The sequence below is a fragment of the Cryptomeria japonica genome, chromosome 11 (assembly GCF_030272615.1).
Source record: "Cryptomeria japonica chromosome 11, Sugi_1.0, whole genome shotgun sequence".
Taxonomy (NCBI): domain Eukaryota; kingdom Viridiplantae; phylum Streptophyta; class Pinopsida; order Cupressales; family Cupressaceae; genus Cryptomeria; species Cryptomeria japonica.
In genome coordinates this window covers 632,291,284-632,312,341 of record NC_081415.1, presented here as the reverse complement: position 1 = coordinate 632,312,341, position 21,058 = coordinate 632,291,284, and the positions used below count along the sequence as shown (strand labels likewise).

General features: G+C 33.1%; 1 protein-coding gene across 1 annotated transcript; it reads left to right on the top strand.

The window, feature by feature from the left end:
• Positions 1-545: 545 nt before the first annotated feature.
• On the top strand, positions 546-1,866 carry LOC131063096 (umecyanin). The gene is made up of 2 exons (XM_057996869.2): positions 546-965; positions 1,187-1,866. Exons 1-2 carry the CDS (start codon positions 797-799, stop codon positions 1,618-1,620), a joined length of 603 nt encoding a protein of 200 aa, XP_057852852.1. The 5' UTR covers positions 546-796; the 3' UTR covers positions 1,621-1,866.
• The last annotated feature ends 19,192 nt before the right edge of the window (positions 1,867-21,058 follow it).

Genomic DNA, 21,058 nt, shown 5'->3' with positions numbered 1-21,058 from the left:
AGAAAAAGTATACATTACTATTTAAAATACAACTTATATCAAACACTAATAGATCAATAATTGAACACTAATTTGTTTTTATAATCTTTCACATATTGTGAAAAAATACAAGGTAGTCACTCTAAGGCAACGTCGGCCCCTTGTTTAGGCAACATCTATGCAGTGGACAAAAATATACCGCCCCTTGTTAATAAAACACTCCAAGACCAAATTGTTGACATGAAATACTCCAATACGCAAATTCTTTACCAATTTTTTACCATTAGACGTACTTAAACTAATAATTTTAAAGGTTATGCTGGGTTCGAGGAAGAGACCCGTGTCCCCCGTGACAACCTTGGAAATAAATTTTGGGAATAAATTCTTTCAGTCGTAATAGGCGTACAGTTTACCCCTGTTTCCTATGATAACAAAAAAATAGGAGGTCCTTCCTTAGCTATTGTGTTTTCGTATAGAGCAGATACATTTTAAGAGCATATACTTTACTTCGACGGAGCAAAAGTTTAAAAATCAAGTGCTCCAGCGGATCAAACACACCGCCCCCTGCCAATATTTTTCAAACGCCTCGATTGCATTGATTAGGTGCATTAATATAATATATGTGGCGGAACAAGAAATTATTCTGCGTACCTCGATTCTTTAAAAGACAAGAAGCAGACACAACTGGCCTCCATGTTTCTCCAGAAGCATTGCTTCGCTTTTTCATTGCCTAACATGATGCTCATAAAAACTTCACTTCTCAAACGTTAAAACTTGAGGAGGCAAAGAGAGATTTTCAGCTGCAACAGCCTCTGCAATGGATATCAACACCTCTGTATTTTTAGGGCTTTTTGCACAGATTCTGTTTGCAACATTGCAGGGAGCATGTGGCACTCATCACACACTCAGCTGGAAAATTTGCGGTAACCAAAGCTTGTACAGGGTTTCCGATCACGGTTCAAACTTTCTTGTTGGCGACACATTAGGTATGTGGATTTGCCCTAATCTGTGTTAAATTTGATAGAATAGCTGTAAATATCGTAATATTTAGGGTTCTAAAATCGCAATATTTAGGGTAATATATAATTTGTTAAAGAACCTGTTCAATAGCTTTTGAAAGTTTCGATCATAAAGCCCGTCATCAGGATCAGATCTGTATTTAGGTTTTTTAACTTATAATGCCCTATTTTGGGGGGTTATGGTGCAGAATTTGGAATAGTGGATAAAAGGAATGATATTGCCCGAGTGATGTCGGAATCCGAGTATGAGGCTTGCAGAGCGGAGGATTCAACGGCGGGAATTTACAAAGGTGGGGAGGGCATTGAACTGAATACGAGCGGAATCTGGTATTTTATGTCGAGGATTTCTGATCGCTGCAAATCTGGAGAAAAAGTGACGATAAGTGTTGTGTCTGGATCTGTAGTAAAGAATCAAAGTATAAGAATGGGAAGAGGCGGAGGAACAGGCGGAGGAACAGGCGGCGGCGGAAGTGGAAGTGGGGGAATGGGGAATGCAGGGGGTTTCAACACTCCCAAAGGAAATCGAGATCACCCCAGCCAGAAAAACGATGCCGGAGCTCTAACCCGCCCTCATTTAATCGTATTGCTTGCTGTGTATTCGATCTTGTTCAACATATGCTGATTATTCATTTTTAGGCTATCAGAAAAGCTTAGAAAAGGAAAGATGCTTGAAAGCAACAAGTCACGGGATATTCTATTATTTAATTGCATCGATTGTGACGACAGTAGTTACTTGTCTTTTTCACTTTATTAGCAATTTGTTCTGCACTCGTTTCTTTTCTATTCTAGAAGATTTGAATGGTGTCACTGTCTATAACATGAACTTTTATAATTAAATCAAGTGTCTTTTGACAGCACTTTTAACTTTTGAGTGAGTCTATCCTCCAATTCCATTTGTATTCCAGACGACTTGAAAAGTTTGTATCAAATGTAAATCCAATTCTTGCACGTCTATGCTTTTTTCATTTAATTGTATGTTATTTTTGGTGGATTCAGTGAAATATTATAATAATAGATATCAAGTTTCCACAATCTATTAGATATCATTCAGAGTGTTTTCAGATTAGATTGTGTATGATTAATTTTTTATAAATTTTATATATTTTTTATTTCTTAATCTGTATTCATTTTTATATATTTATATGAGATTAATATTTTTGGTTTATAGTTCACTTAAAGTGGCACAATTACGTCAAATAAATCTATGAAATGTTAGAAGAAATCACATTTCAAATATTCAAATTAAAATTTCAACTTTGTAGTCATTTTGTATTATTGTAGAATTTTTTTTTAAATTTAACAATGTAAAAGTTTTTTGTGCCAACGTTTCCAATCACATTTCATGATCTATCATCAAGAAGAGAGAGCAATTATAGGTGCTTAGATTTGTAGTATAATTTCCTTCCATGATGGGTGTCAATTAAACTTATTGGATTTCCATAGTCCATGATTGATTGTCAATGTTTCGGATCACATTCCATGATCTATCATCAAGAGGAGAGAGCAACTATAGGTGCTTAGATTTGTAGCATAATTTCCTTCCATGAAAGGTGCCAATTAAACTTATTATATTTCTATAGTCCATTATTGTTTGTATAAAAAATTTCTAGATTCAATTGTGTAAAAGATTTTTGCATCAATGTTTAGATCACACTCAATGATCCACTTTGTTTTGCTTGTTATGAAATAATATGATACATGTTCATGTAATATATTGAAACATTTATGGATTTAAAAATAATCAATTCAATGTGCCTCTAATTGAAGTACTAAATTTACATAATAAATAATATCTAGAGTTCATTTCAATTTTCTATATTGAAAGAATCACATTTGCATGTTGGAAATTGTTGTTCTTAGTATTTTTTATCATTATTAGCTCAACCCGCCAACATTATTTGACCTAGGAGTGTGCACTCACATTTTGAGTCAAAAAAATAAATAAATAAATGATATCTATAAACACTACCTAGACTCATTACGCTAATACAGTTAAAGACAACCATGTTCAAAGAGACATGAGTAAAAGTACAAGCCTGTGTCACACTTTTACAAAGGAAAAGGCTAACACAACAATAACTGTTCAATTTCATTGCCACAAAAGTGTCATTTGCATTTTAAATTTGAAGATGATGTAAACTGATTAAATGTGTAATATTTGTTGAAGTTTAAGTCTACTATTTTTCAAAAAAAATTTGTCAATAATTTATATGGGTTTTTAGCTTTAAAGTCTATTTTTTATTGTTCAAAAATGCTGAAAATCAAGGGGTTTAGTTCCCACGTCAAAAGAAAATGTAAATCAACTTTTTTTTTTCTGATTTTGATATCCGTTATAGATCACATATTTATATAGTGCATGCAAAAAAACAAAATAATTTTTGATGTATATTTTCTTTGTTATAGCATTTGGAAGTCGAATACAACAGAATTTGACAGTTTTTGTCTCTCACCACAATTTGTCTATTCAATTTATGATAATCAAAAAACTAAAAATACGCTTTTGTAGAAGACTCTCTCTTCTAGTAACCATATTTTTTTTATTTTTTTTTAAGTGATTCGATATTTTTTTTGGTTTTTCAAAATAGTTTGTTATCGAACAAAAGAATACCTAGTTGTAGTATTTTTATTTTTTTTAAATATTAAATGTAATCAAAACAATATCAAAATTATATGAGTAGAATCGTGACTTTGATCTCTACAAAAGGGTATTTTTAGTTTTTTTAATAAGTTTAATTTACCTATTGAATTTTGTTGCAGAAGTGACGAGTTTCAAAAAATCACCATTTTTGTTGATGTGGCTGTCACTTGGCATTCCACATAAGTTGTTCTGGCTGGAACCACTTTCGACCGAAACTATGAGGCTCGACTCGTACAAGCGGACTATTCAGGAAGCACTTCCTCAAAAAAAGGACTATTGGCCTCCATAGGATCAAATAAAAATATTCAAGCATAGACTCTAGACGATGTGGTGGTGTCCTTCGTGAAGAACTCTACACTATAATTCAAAATTCACGAGGGAAACTGCAAGATAGTGAAGAGAAATACAATCTTGAAAAGTGGAAAGAATGGATCTTGGTTTGGGTGGGGCCAAGTCAGGTGGCTCCTCTAGAGCTTGACGAGATAGAAATCATATTAGGATTTGAAAAAGATCACACTTGTGGAACTTAGTGTGCGAGTGATCGATTGTGGTGTTTCGGTAATGCATTGCAAATAGATACAGTTGCATGCCATCAAGATAAAAGTCTTTAATCAAGACATTACCCATTTGGAATGCAACTGTATCTATTTGGAATGTATGAGTATCTTGTGCTGGTGGAGGAAGGTTATCTGTGACCTTTATAATAGGTATACTACCAATTTTACCTTTACCTTTGTCCTTTTGATATATCTTTTTAAAATTCTTATCCAATTTTTGTCTACTCTTTTCATTTTTCTTTTATTTTTCAACAAAAAATATATCCCAACAATCCACGGTTTCATCAGCTATCTCTTTTACTCTCCCAGCCATTAGAATAACCTATCAATGACCACTCACAAAAATAGTTCGGTTGGCTTTAGCAATTAGTTCATCAATTTATTCTTTGGAATTTAAATGATGAATAACCAAGATTGCATCAACCTTTAACATTTTCTCTAGTTCCATTATTGACATTCTTTTTGCTTCTAATCTTATGTACAAGTCGTTAGGTAGATCATCTATAACCTCAATCAAAACTTTCTTGTAGATATCAAGATGCAAAATAATACTAGCCTCTATAGTCTCCTTGTCAGAATCCTTGAAGGAATGATAATATTTATTTACATTACTAATATTACCTTCTTGTGTTATTTCATTGATTAATTCCTCCGATGTAAGGGTATCTAGTGCCTTAGTTCGTTTCTTCTTAGGAGTTAGCTTCTTCTTAGGCTCCCTTACAACCCGCTGCATCTTCCTTAATGTCCTTGCCTTTTTAGGAGAAGGAGAAGGTACTGGTGAAGGTTTCCTCTTCTTCCTTTCTACTCTTTTCAACTCAGTTGCCTTACCACTGTGTGTATCCAAAGAAGTGACAACTGGTGAAACATGGGCTACCGGTTCCAGTCCTTCCAGTTCACTGGCTGAAATACTCCTTAAGCTCATCACATTTTCTTTTACTTCCTTAGCCATCTTGGATGCATCTCTGATGAATTTTTCTCTTCTTTTTCTTTGCTTTTGCATCGAAACAGTACTCTCAATGGTCTCAGCACTTCCAAAGATTTCTTTAGATGGTTCCTTAGGTGCATCAAGAAGTGGTTTGGCATATGCTTCAAGAATATTTAGATCAACTTCATAACCCATTTCTGTTATCCAAATAGTTCTAGGACTAACAACTTCCATCCATGTTTCATCACGTTTGATTACAAAACATATTTTCTTGTCATGCTTATCTACAATGCTCTGTGGTATCCTTTCTTTGGCTTTCATCTTGGTTTGGAAGTTATTGAAATAGGATTTTACCATGTCATTATTGTTAGCACCAATGTCGGGAATAACTTCCATGATTTTTCTACCTACTGGGATGTCATATGCAAAGTTCTTATGACCAATGTTAGGTATCTCCTTTGTGAAGTAAAGCATTAAACATTCAAGCAAATTCCCAAAACGGAATGTTCCCTTCTTATCACCCTTAATTTTCTTCAGATTATCTATCAACTCATCCTTAAAGCACTCACAGATGTCAATTCTAGCATTGTTCTTAACCATCTCATATGCACTATGAATACATAAGCTAGAAATAGAGTTTAATCTATTTGCATGAGTAACTCTATAACCAAGTACCATGCTCACATATCTCACATTTGCATCAGTAATATCATTAACCCTAAGAGATCTATTGTAAGATGTAGCTTCGGTTAGATCCATAACACCCTTGTTAGGTATCTTCTTTGTTGTGTCGGGCCTAGTATTGGTTGAGGGTAAACTAGTAACTTCCTTAATTACTTCCTTGGTGATTTTAAAAACAAAATATAGCCACATAAACTCTCCATAAACTTTGCTCAGTACAAGACGTACTACCTCATTTGGAAATTCAGGAATGTTCAAAATTTCAACAAATCCTAAGTCTCCTACAATGTTATGCTTCGGTTTAATCTGACCTTGTTCATCAGTGATAACATCCTTGCATATGTTCTTCAAATCATCAAACCCTAAATTTTCTATGTTGTAGTGAATGTAAATCCTCGAGACTTCGGCAAAAGTAACTCCCTTCAAAATCTTAGAGAAGGCTCCGATGGAATCATCTTGCTTTGTGATCTCGGGAATAATTTTAAATACAGGTCTAGGGAACTTAATGTTCTCTAACATAGTAGGGTTTGCAATAAACTCAAGTATAGAAGATAAAGATGCCATTTTAAAAGATAAATACCTCATACTTGAAATCTTTGAATGCCTGAAGAACACTTTGTTGCTCGCCTTTAGGATGCCTTTGCTCAATTTTGCGCTCTCTGAATGCTTGGATGCTTGGTGGTTTGAAATGAGGGTTTTTTGGTGCTTTCTAATAAAAAATCCTTCATCAACCATATTAAATGCTTGCCGATTAAGTGCATTCTTAACATATCTACCAGTAAAGAAGAAATGTGTCTTCTTCCCATCAACTGAGGTTAAAATGCATGATTGTCAAATTGATGCCATATCCCCTAAGAATTATTCCTTAGTTAGATGAAGAATCTCCTACCGATGGAGGGTTACTCTTTTCAACCAGTGCAGAGATAGATTCATCAACTCTTTGATCTCTTTGCTTAATCCACTGTTTTGAAAATTCTTGCTTTATTTCGTTTACCTTTTTTTTCCCCTTCTCATTTGATCCTTGATTGTTCGCTGATACAGTCTTGCTTCTACAAAATTTTGCAATATGCCCAATCTTGTTACATGCATAGCTAGTTACATTATTGATCTGAAATGCTTTTCCATATCCTTGACCCGTTTGTGTTCTACATTGATTAGATAAATGTCCAAATCTACCACAAACATAGCATTTCACATTCATTCTACAATTTTCTAAGTTATGACTAATTTTATTGCATTTGGAACATTGACCGGTGGGTAAGTTTGTATTCTGATTGTTTCTAAATCTGCATTGATTTTCTCTATGACCAAATTTGTTGCAATTGAAACATTTCCCATTAAATTTATAAGCATTAGGTTGTCTTACCGGTTTACTATGATCTTGATTATTTGCAGTCCCAAAACTTTCTCCATGTTCAAATCCAAGCCCAAATGTATCTCCATCAGGTTTTTGTCTTTTCAGCATGTCATCAAGTCTTTCTAAACTTTTCTTGAATTTGTCTTTGTGTTCATTTGCAATGATCAAATCATTTTCTATAATCCCAACTTATCTCATAAGCTCCTCTTTATCATGTTGCATGTGAATCAGATTTGTCTTTAGCATATCAATTTCATGACAAAGTCTCATATTTTCGTTACCTCCATCATTAAGTCTCCTAGTCAATTCTTCTTCATTCTTCTTCCTGTCTTCAATATCCTTGCATAGCCTCATGCTCTGATCTTGCATTTCATTCCTCATATTAATGTTCTCTTGTCTCAGCTTCTCTACAATAACCCTAAGAGTTTTCTTTTCATCATCATGTTTCTTCAATTGCTCATGAAGTTCCTTCCTCTTGTTTTGTGCTATAACCAATTTCTTTTGAAGTCCTTTAATGAATTCCTTAGTAGTCCTCAAATCATCTTAAAGTTTGATATTCTTCAATTTTTCTGCATCAAAACCTTCATGAGCTCCTTCCAATTATTTTCTCAAACTCTCCATCCGTACCGGTTTCAGAATCTTCCTCAAGCTGTTAGGCTTTTGCAAATGGAGGACCAGGATCTGATACCAATTGTTAGATGCAATGACAGTCCCAAAGACACTGAGAGGGGGGGGGGGAGGGTGAATCAGTGTCTAACCAATTAATGGAATATTTAAACATATTTACAACTTTGTAACTCAAATTAATGTACCAGTAAACAATCAATAGTGCAGCAAAGAGAAATAACAAAGACAAAAGAAAAACACCATAACACGATGTTTTGGCGAGGAAACCCGGTAAGGGAAAAACCTTAGTGGGATTTGTGACCCACAATATTTACTCACTTGCCAATTTCAAAAAATATTGCTCACAACAGGGGCCTGCACATGCAGGAAGGCCAACAACCTAGAGCTCACTGCTCAATAGAAGAATCTCAGTGACTACAAAATGGATAATTAAATCCAAGATAATGTACTTCTCAAATTAGCAGTTGCAATTCTTGATTCAGTAATGGTTTAAGCTCTGTCAGAAACCTTAACCAAAAATTTTGCCAGTGAATGAAATTCACTTACATAACCTATCTACCTTATTACAAAATCCTTTCACTATCTTCTAGATAATATTCTTCTATGCTATTACAAAAATGACCTATTTGATATCATACATATATGAGTCTTTACAATACATCATGTCAGCTTACAAATAATTAATTTTATTACAATACAACTCACATAAACAAAAAATTGTCTCATGTCGGCCTGAGTGCCGGTATGCTTCATTGCCGGTGTAATATGGATGCCGGTGAATGTGTCTATAGGTGTATGATGTTTGTGATGCCGATGAACTTATACAACCTATTACTGGTTGGTTTCCATCAATGATGATGTCAACCATTCTCATTGAGTATAGAATGCCAACAAGAACTCCCTCGACACTACTAACCCATCACATTCACTGCTAAAATTAGCTAAACCATCACTATATAAAATATGCAGCTAAAAATTGAGAAATAAATAAATATACATATAACTTTATATATTTAAATATAAATATATATCTGCATGCTATCCATCTCCTATTTTGGCAATCCAGTGACCACCTGCACCCAAATTAGCTAGAGAATCAACATCAAAATTGCCCTCTCTATAAATATGATTGATCGTATAATGTTTAAATTTACTTATTAGTGTACGCGCTCTATCTAGAAGAGGTTGAAGATGCCAACTGATTATATTCCCTATTCTTATGGCATTAATTACAATATGTGAGTCCCCTTCAATTGTTAGTTTCTTAATACCCAATTCTAAGCTAAATATCAAACCTTCTATAAGGCCTTAGAGTTCTGCAATGTTGTTAGATGTCTTTCCAATTGGTTTAACTATTTTGGCACATGTTTCTCCACTCCAATGTCGAATAATACATCCAATCCTAGCAACACCCATGTTTCCCCTGGATGCTCCATCAAAATTCAATTTAAACCATCCTTATTTAGGATTTTCCCATTTACATTAAGCCCTACATTCCTTGGTATTGTTACCCCCAATTTTGAATTGGACCGGGATAATTAAGCCAAACAAATTATTCCTCTTATTGTTGTACCATATAGTGAATTCTCTCCCTTTAAGATTATCCTTCTGCAACCTATTGTTTGTGACCTCTACTATGCATGCTTCTATCTTGTTGTTTAACTGATGTGGATTCATCCTCTTATTTTTAAAAATTCTTCTATTATGTCCCTTCCACACTTTCCAAGCTAGGATTGAAGGGGATATCTTCCATAAATCTCTAAACAAACTTGTCCTATACATAGTAGGCCATCCTTTATTAAGGGAGAAAAAGTTATCAGGTATAACCAAAGTCCATTGCAACTTACCTATTAATTCTTTCCAACATTCAACCACATGTGGAAACCTAAGTAGTAAATGATCCACAACTTCCTCATTAGCTCCACATAAGGAACATCTAGATGGACTGCTAAACCCTATCTTCTAAAACCATTCTACTATCAGAATCTTTTTTTGTAAAGTTGCCCATAAAAACATCCCAATTTTGGGCAAGCATGTTGTACCCCAACATAGATGAGTAGGAATGTGCATTTTTTGCCAATTGAGTGATTCTATAATATTAGCATAACCCTCCTTAACCTTGTATGATCCTAACTTGGAGCTTGTCCCAATTAGCCTATCTTCTCCTTCCCTTATCATGATTTTCCTATTAGAGAGTACTTGAGAAAACTCATTTTGTTCATCTGCAGATAAGGGGGTATCATATGGTGTTCTCAATTCCCATCCCCAATTTGGTCCCTCACTAGAAATCTTGATATAATCTTTAACTTGGGTTCCCCAAAGGTTTATCAATACTTCCTTAATTCTAGGAATGTAATTTAACTTGTCTAAGGCTACATAACCTCCCCAAGAATCACATCAGAATCTCGCCTTGTTTCCATTGGCAACATCCCAAGTTAATCTGTCCAAAATGAGTTGTATGCACTTTATCATGATGTTTTAGATCCTCAACCCCTGAGGTGGGAACGATGTCCTGAAGATACAACTTGAATCCCCACTCGATAGATACTTATGTTGCATAATACTAGCCCATTTGTTCTTGGGGTTTTGATACATGCTCCATACAAGCTTCTCTTCTAAATCCTTTCCTTTCCATTCCATATTTTTTATTCCTACTCCACCCATTTCTCTAGGTTTGCATATTTTGTCCCAACATATTGTTACTAGTTTCTTCCAATCATTTGGACCCTAGCAATAAAAATTCTTTAAGAGCTTTTATATTTTATCTTTTGCTCCTTGAGCCAACGATAAACATGAAAGTTGGTAAATTGGAATGCTTCTCAATACCACCTTGATCATAGTTTCTCTACCTACATTTGAGAGCCATTTGCCTTTCCATGAGCTCACCTTACATTCAAGTTTCTCCTTGATCAGTTCCCGAAGCCTATTGACTCTTACTCCTCTATCTACCAACTTTAATACCTTTGATCAAACCTTAATTTAGTGCATCCTATACTGATCTACCAAATTCTTCTGCCATTATTATAAATAAGAAAGGAGATAAAGGATGCCCTTGCCTTAAGCCTCTTGATGTCCTAGAGTACCCTTCAGGGGAACCATTAACTAAAATTGACATCCTTGGACTAGATATACAACTAAAAATAAGGTAAATGACCGATTTAGCAAATTCAAATGACTCCAAACATTTACACAGGAATCTCCATTCTACCTTATCATAAGCCTTTCTGATATCTAACTTAACCAACATAAGACGTACTTTATTTTTTTCAGCCAAGTGGACTACCTCCTATGCTATGGTGACACCATCCAGTATAGATCTACCAGGAACAAACCCTGTTTGTTTATGAGAAATGATATTAGGAAAGATTGTTTTAATTTTGTTGGACAAAGCTTTGGACATAATTTTATAAATGGTATTACACAAAGAGATAGGTCTAAACTCATCCAACTCTTCTGCATTTTCTTTTTTAGGAATCAGAGCTATAAAGGTATTATTAATCTCATTCAAAAATTTACCATAATTCTGCATACTTTCTATCACCTCCCAAATTTCCTCGCCCATGAAGAGCCAACATAATTGGAAAAAACTTGCTGGAAATCCATCAGAACCTGGAGCCTTTTCTGGATGTAGCTAAAAAGTTGCCTTTTTTTATTTCTTCTATGGTAAACCTTCTTTAAGCATCTTATTATCCGCCTCTGTTGCCAAATATGAAATATTTCTCAACATTCTTAGTTGAGCTTCTAAATTTGAATACCCCCAATTGTTTAGAATATTACTAAAATAATCCACAATTCCCTCTTTTATACTTGATGGATCGATCCTCAATAAATTTCCCATTATCTAATTTAATTTTATAGATTTTGTTAATGTTCCTTCTTATTTTAGTGCTATTATGAATTTTTTTTTTATTATTATCTCCATTACTTAACCATTGTTCTCTAGATTTTTGCTTCAAAAATATCTCCTCTTTTGTCAAGATGTCTGCATATTTATTTCTCAACTCTTTTTCCTTGAGATATGTCAAATTCTCCATTCCTCTATTAATAATTCCCTCTTGAACTTTCTCCAATTCTTCTTCTAATAATAATTTTTCTTGAAAGATATTTTTTGAAAATGTTCTTTATTCCAATCTAATATCCTCTGTTTGATCCCTTTTTAGCTTTGTTATTAAACAATAAGCTTTGGACCCACTAACCTGTTCCTCCTTCCACCACTCTTCCAAAAGGCCTAGAAAATTGGGATCCTGCAACCACATTCTTCCAAACTTGAATGGACATCATTTAGGTTTCTCCTCTTCTAGTATATGTAATGTAATGGGGTAGTGATCTGATCCAATTGTGTATATTATAGTTGAGTTAAAAGTAAAGTCAAAACATGCCAAATCTCCTTTATAGAGGAATCTGTCCAATCTCTCTGCTATGCTGTTACTTCCCAACCTCATATTACTCCAAGTGTAGTTTCCATTCAACATATTAACCTCAATATAATTGTAGCTACATACTCTATCTGAACCCCTCCCCTCTTTTCTGAGGCAACCCTAATTACATTGAAGTCTCCTCCAAGGAAAATAGAGTCCTCCTCATACCTTGTAATGAATTCCTCAATTTCTTTCCAAGATTTTGTTTTACCTGTAGTGCTGATTAGGCCATGGATAATAATCAAAATAAAGCTAATTGAGCTTTGTAGCCCCTTGACACACCTCGCCTGGCATATATCCTTATGTAATATTTTCTCATATACCTAATCTCCCTCGGATCCCATGATATTGCTAAACCCCTAGCAGCTCCCAAGACATATACAGGAGCAGCCTTCCAAACACCCAATCTTTTTTTAAGACTCTCCCAATCCTCTTCCTTCAATTTAAGTTCCTATACATAGCATAATAATTTCAGACTCCAAACTTACAAGATTGTGTTTGAGAAATCTTTGCTTGTCAAGGGCATTCAAATCCCTAACGTTCCATGAAGAGATCTTCATTTGTCTGTGGGAAGGCACTTCCCTTTTCCACCATTTATCATATAATTGATCTTTGTTTGATTTACTACATCCCCATCTTGAGCTCTTAGCTCCTTCAAGGACTTCCTACATCTGCCCCTTCCCGTTTTCCCACACTCTAGGTATTCTATATTGAGGCAATCTTGTTCCAACGCCAACTGATCCTTAGTCTCCTCCATAATCATGGAGGGAGACTGCATCCTCTCACCTCATCAGTGCCTCCTAACCATCCATTTGCAAAATGATCTCAATAAGCTTATTTTTCTCCTCATTCTCCTCTTCCTTAGAGTCATTTTCCTTATCGAAACCGATTAGGAATGTTGCTCCTCCTTTATATGAGGGAACTAAATGCCCATATTTCCCATTACCTCATCTTCCTCCATCTCCATGGCTCTAGGTACTTTAGAGGAAGAAAAAATAGGGGAACCAATCCATTCCCCTTGATTATCCTCATTCAAGGTGTTCTCAGGCAGATTGTTGTATTCTAAATAAAAAACCCCTTGAGTTTGATTGAATGAAAAATTCAGATTCCTCTCTTCCTATGGAGGGAAGAATGGATTTGATTCTTCCCCTATATGTGTCAATACCTTTCTAGGCACATGTCCCTCCAAAAATTTGGCTTCAATGTTGTAGGCTTGTAGAAATGTGATTAATTCTAACGACTCTAATTTTTTCAAGCTAGGCTTTGTATCTATTAACATCTTAACATTGGTCGAATGTAGAAAGTTTTCCTCTACACCAATAAAGTCACCCAGAACATTGCCAATTTTTGAAATGATTTTAAAGTTTAGGAGCTCTACTGGCAAATAGGGAATATTAATCCACCTAGGGTTTCTTTTTTGTTTGAAAGAATAAGGATCGAAATTCAATTGCCAATCTAAAAATTCAAAGTTATACCCTTAAAATGTAACCGCATGTCCACATAGCAATTCTTTTTTCAAATGTTCATCATAACGGCAAATAAATATGATACTATTAGGAAGAAGAGAGATACTTACCTATCCCGAATAAGTTTGTTTAAACCAGGAAACAATTTCAGATATTACTTGACCGTGCCCTAACCATTTTGCCAAAAGTCCAAACCTTTATCATTTGTGTATTTGGTCCTCCTTCTGTTTCTTGTTAATGACAAAAGTCATAGCATTAGGGTTTCTTCTTGCTCGATTATCCACCAAGCTCTTTTCGTTACCATTCCCCTTGCTATCCGTTTTGTCGAATTTTTGCTGGACCTTCAATTTCGATGTTGCCCTATGATTATTAATAAATTGTTTATTCCTTGGTGCAGGCACCTGATGTATGGGCTGATGGAAGTGAGAGTTTTCTCCTCCCCGCCTTTTCATGACATATTTAGGGTTGAATCGAGGTTTAACATTTTGAGCATTCTGCCATGGCTCTTGAAACCTGTTCATTCTTCGCTTATGCTTTTTGGAAAAAACATGTTGCCATCCATCCAGATTTGAGGTTTGGGTCGAATTTTGGATGGGCGCCTTATTCATAGGTGAGGTAATCAGTCCTCCTAGTCAAAGGCGTAAGTGGCTATGTAATTTTTAATTTGTGTTAATGCCAGGAACTTTCGTTGGACACTGGAAAACGTCTTTCGGTCCAACTAGACGGGTACTGTGAAAATATCTGACGACGTAATGATGAGTTCTTCGAACGTCAGAAACACGCCATGGATCAACTATATATTAAGGCCATATATTAATCAAGCTTTCTACTCATTTAGAGTAGAGGAAAGAAATATTTCTTTGGTAGTGAAAAGCGAAGAGAGAAGAAAACAAGCTTTCCCACAAATTCAGTGCAGAGGAAAGATATATTTGTTTGGTACGAAAACCGCGAGGAGAGGAAGAACAGAAGAAATGGGTGCGCATGTGATGATGCTCTCATCGCTGGGGCATGGTCACCTGATCCCCTTCATGCAGCTTGCCCAGAAATTGGCCGCCAAGGGTTTAACAGTCAGTTTTGTGACAACCTTTCACCATATCCCTTCACTGCGCAAGAAAGTGAATGGTGCTTGTGAGGCCGGGCTGGACATCCACCTGCTTCAAATGGAGATTCCCCACGACCACTTAACGCTGGGCAAAGTGAACAGCAACAGCGTGCAGTGGTACCAGCTCCCTCCCCTGCTTGACGCCGACGAGAGGCTTCAGCCCCACTTCTAAAGCTTTCTCGACCGCTTTTTGGCCGGCGAAATAAGCCCCCTCCCCGCTCCCGTCTGCCTCATTGCAGATTTTCTATGCATGGAGTAGTGGAAATTATTTATAGATATGTTTTTGGTGTGAATCATAAATATTTGTAGTTGCAGATATTTGTTTTAGCTTTTTATATCAATAATTATATACTGTCTATCTTTTGGATTTCATCTATGTATGTATTGGTTTATTTATTTATTTATTTTTTATTGATTTAAAATATCATTGTAGATTGAAGTGTATTTCATGGATTTTCAATATAAATATTTTAAGGGCTGAGCTAGGTAAGTTTTTTAAAAAAATTTACATATTTTTTTAATACTATATAATAATGATAAATTATTAGAATAGATTTATAATAGTGCATTTCATTTACAGGGTATTAAAAATTTCATTGGAAGACATATTTTCAAATCAAGATAACTTTGTTTGAAGGTGTTTACATAAATACCTTTTAATTACCTTCATTTCAAAACTTTTGAATATTTTAATAATACAAAAAAAAAAATTGACTTGAAAAGAACTATTATTTGAATGTACCTTTTGAATGAAGGTTCTTGAAGGTCCTTTGATGAACATCTCTACCTTGGGTTATATTGCAGATAAGTAGAATCATAACCTCAAACAGGTTCTCCAAAAATATTATTTTCAATATATTTTATTTAACAACTATATTTATTTTCTATTTTCTAATGAACATAGGTTCCTCACCAAACATGAAGGTCTACATTCTATACACGTGAAAAAATAAAAAATAAATTGACAATGATATCATTGCTTCAACAAAATGAAAATTTAATTTAGACATATAGAAACAAATTTATACCATACCAAATAAACTCTTAAAAAATTAATGGAAATGAAGTATGCAACAAAAATTTGTGAAAAAATATTTATACAATTTTACAAATTTATGTTTAGGAATTCATCTTTCTTTTTGTAAATAAAGTTATCAAAAGTTACATAAAAAATTCTCAAATCATTTTATAAAATTAGTATACATATCTTAAATACATTTATCAATAAAAACTATTGTATTTACCTTAAAATTATTTTATTATTCTTAAAATTATCTTCACTACAAACAAAAACTATTATTTGTTTTCCTAATATAATTTTTTTATTTTTAAACCTCCTATCATTATTAAACGAATCATGAAAAATAAAAATTATTAAATATATATTTTTATTGAATAAGTTATTCAATACTTTAATTCTTAAAAAAATAAATATTTGATAAATATTGCAAATATGAAATAGTAGATTTTTTTTTAAATATCTAATTTTTTATTTATATGTCGATTTTTAACATAATTTTGATAAGGGTCCTTCCTATCATTGTAGAATGCCTCTCGACATTGATTAAAAATTATATATTTAAGATCTACATATGAAATCTCAAAAAACACAAATTGAAATATCTTCAAATTCTCAATAGTTTAGTTTTAATGTCCCATTCTAGCTTAGATTTATAATAAAATAATATATAAAGCTTAAATATTATTATTAAACATAAAATATTTCATATCCAACCCTAGAGTCAAATTCACCTATTTGATTTTAAATAACAAAATCCTTATAAAATGAGTATTAGTATCAATGTTCGGAATGAGAAGCTTCTCATATTTTGATGGTGTGTAAATATAGAATGCAAGCATACAAGACCAAGGTAAAACAAGTTAACCTATCCTACTCATAATATATAATCATATTGATTAGATATAATGGTTAGCAAACATTGATGAAAAGACAAATAAATATTGCTAATACAAACCCTTGCTACACTAAACTGTGATGGATGATGTTGTATGTGAGTGCTCCTACGAACAACATAATATTTCATTATGATTGTATATATTTATAATGGATTGCTTATACGAACCCTTGCACTACTATACCATGATGGATGATGTTATATGTGAGTGCTCCTACCAACAACTTAACATTTGATTATGATTGTATGTATTGATAAGGAATTGGGTTGCTGGTAATTTATATATTTTGTAATGAGGTATTAGATGGTGTGATTAATTTCAAAGATCAAGGACTTTTATTACTTGATAAGGTTAGGTTGATGAGGAGACAACTATCTCCTAGGGGTTAGTAGATATGGAGTGAAATCAATAGTTGAGGATTCCTAGGAAAAAAACATATGGACAAGATTGAAAAGATACTTTGCTTGATCTATGTGATGTGTAACAAGACCTATGTCACATATACAAAGATGCATACTTTGTCCAAGAAAATGCATTCCTATGTAAAATTTTGGAGAATGTGCAAGTATGGAATATGGTGATCAATTTTAGGAAAATGCAAGTGGGAGATTAGTGGGCTAATTGGTTTTATACCTTTTAATAAAAAGATAAAATAAAGTTTAAATAAATAGAATATATTTATTGAATTTTTTGGATTAGGATGAAAGAGTCAAATAATTAATTATTTACATTAATTTATCAATATTTAATTAAAAGAATATGATTAATGAATGACTAATGCAAGAAATGAAATAGTGATAAATAGTTAGTATTCTGATTAAATAATAAAATATTTTTTAATTAACAATAACATAAAAATAAAACAATTCATAAAATAAATTATGATTTAATTAATTAAGTATACAGGAAATGGTAGAGAGCCTTAATTTTTCATTATCTACATTTTATCCTATTCAACATGACATTATGAAGTTGCATAAGAAATTGTGAAGGGGATGGAAGAGGCTGATTTATGTTGGATTAGATTGAGAAATATTTATTTGATATTGAAATTTACATTATGTACCAATATGTTAAGACTTGAGTGATGATATATCCATTGCGCAAGAATAAAGTCTTAATAAAGCATATACAATTTATCATCATAATAAGGAAAATCATGATACTTTTGTGGCGATTAAGCTAGAACAAATAATGACAATGTAAAATAAAGAATAATGCATACAAACAAGAAAATAAACATGTAAAAAATGAGGGGACATAAAGCGGTTTAGATAGTAGGTATAAGGGATTATTGGATGTAAAAAATGAGGGAAAATTCAAGTGTAGGGACAAGCGATTATTGGATGATAAGACGAGGGGACATAAAGTGGTTTAGATAGTAGGTATAAATAGATGGAGTATATTCATATTTCCTCCAATTGTAGAGTGCAAGTGGATTAGGGGATAATTTGCCAATTTTTTAACATGATACTTATCGAAGGTGCCATAATGAGTGGTTTTTCAATATTGAATAGATTATTTTTGTTTATATTTTATATTTTTATTTTCCAAACACTATGGATGAACATGGATAAGGATGAAAGTTATATACATAGATAAAGGATAAGTGGGCTAGGATAATAGTAGATGGGGGATAATAAGATGGAGAAATAACTTGATCATCCATTTGTGTATTGACGTGATAAGATTCAATTTGTCATTTTTATTGCATTTGGTAGAATCTTGTGGATTGATAAGTGGGATTCTCTATAAGAGAAATAAGGTTCTATTAAAATTTGGATAGGAGAGATTTGTATTAAAAGGATATGATGGGAGATGTAGTTGGTATTATCATCATGGTGATAGAAAATGTGTGGATGAAAGGATATGATTTGGGTATTATAAGAAAATATTATCAAGACCAAGAATGGAAAATGCCATGACAAGTGTTGATTTTAAGATAATTTTGTCATGAGATATTTATCACTTAAGACTTTTGGATATATGTGGCCAAAGTGAAAGTGGAAGATGTAAGATTCTTACATGGTGGATGATGAGATCTAAGAATGGAGAAGGCTTTAGGAATAGTATATTTGGATGTTGATTTCTATTTTGAAATCATATGTATTGCATTTTTCTTTACTATGGTCCACATGATTTAAATTATTTTCCTTTTTCTTATGAGGGCCTTTATGGAATTTACATCTTATTTTATTTAGGATCCAAAATTATTTTATTTATTTTTTAAAACTTTGGGGCATAGTGATCATTATATTTTAATGGATTCTTTTCTTTTGATATTTTTTTACTTTAGTATCTAAATTTCTTCTAAAGGTAAGGATATGGGTGTGTGAAGATTTTTGATCTTGATAGTTAATAGGAGTGACAGAGAGAACATTTTAGAAGATATTCGAGGATTTGTGCATTTGTTGATCATAATTGGAGATTATAAATGATAGAGTAATAGAATTTAAGATTATAATTTTTTTGAATTTAAAGGCTTAAAATAGAGAGAAATATGGAGAACTCAATTTGGGGACATAAGAATAAAAAATTAGATTTAGTAGATGAAGGATGTATAGAATAAGATGGTAAAGGAATAACAACATTATATTTTAATTTATATAATGGGGGAAGGGGTGGTGATAAATGTATTAAACGAGTCACTGGAGGCTCCTATTCTAAATTTCAAATAAGATTCCTTAAAATATATAATTATCCTACCAATATGTTTGGATTTTTACTCTTGAGGTGTCTAATAAGAGCCTTGTGATCATCAATTTAATTTATCATAGATTTTCTCCAAGATGCATTACTCATGAAGTCGTAAGCCTTTCCATTTGTAGTTGATGTCTTGAAGAATTCAATTTGCAATGGGATGTTGGATATTTGGAAATAATATGTGAATCCATTTTAATATGGAGAGTGATTGGTAATAGATAGTGGTTGTTCTAATATTTGAGAAGACTACTATATATAAAGGTAATAGGTGCTAGATGATAAAATGATCATTTTGTAATAATTTCGATAAGATATGGTAAAGGATAATGAAATTGGTTACTGTAGTGTTTCAAATATCATGTCATATACCAATTTCACACTTACACATGATGCTTGGTGTATTTATTTTCACATTGGGAATCCATCCTTCATATGTCATTTAAATTTTGACGTAGCATTGTTTTCATGATTATCTCTGTATGCCGCTTCTTTTGGTTTGTTAGTTTTTTTATGATATATCTCCTCTTTCTTTTCATTTACGACATAAAAATTTTGGGCTTCATTTCTCTCTAGCATTTCCGCATTCACCTCTTCTCCTTTGGCATTTGTCTATAATGGCGGACTGCAGATCTCATGTCATTGGTGTCAGTCATGTTTTGGAACCTTGCCTTTCTTGTAAATTCTCTGCGTTTTGTAGTATATATATTTTTTGGTTGCAGTTATTTTTTGGTGCAGGGGCATGTCAATTTTGATTGTAGGAGTTCTTTATTGCGGGACCTTCAAGATATCCTAGGAACTTATTTTGTAAATAAGCTTGCATGCTCCTATTCTATAAAACGAGCTTGCATGCTCCTAGCTGATCTCTATTGTGTAACTAGCTCTGGCTAGAGGATTGTTCACTACTTCTCTTCTATAATCATGTTGATGACAATGACCAGAGTTTTTCTTGCTAGTTCTTTTCTCTGGGAGCTCAGTTTGAACTAGTTTTAAAATATATTGTAAAAGTTATTTATTATTAATAAAATATATCAAGTGGCATTGCCACCTTGCCAAAAAAAAAAAAGATTTCATGATTTTGAATTTATATGTGGCAAAGATGGGGCATTAACAGTCTATGTTTTGATTTTTGGAGTAATTTGTTTGGATGAAATAATTATGTACAAAGGTCTATGTGATGTGTTAAAATTCTAATAATTTATGATATTTAAGTAAGAATAGTTTACGTAATTTTCCCTTTATGCATGCCATAGTGGTCAAACATGCTTGTAATGACTCATCTCACCCCTTCCAAGCAACAAAAACCTCATTTCTACATTTTTTTGTAATCTTTATCATCTTTCTCCCTCACACAGATAAGGTCTAGCAAACTATTCTCAACCCTTGGATACTCATAATAGCTAAGAATCCTTTGACTTACAAGCTTATGATGTCTTGTGTCTCATGATGGGAGCTATAGTTGTTGATAATGCTCTCTTAAAATGTATTCTATGATCTCATCTATTATTTTATGATCTTGTCATGATGTTTCTCCTCCATAGTATGGTTTCTTCCGTCAAACATCTATAATTTTATGTATTGTCATGTATTCTAATCTTGTATAGATATCAATCAAGCTAGAAAAACAAAAGTAGGAGTTTGAGTGAGACAAACTCCTATACAACCTCTAACA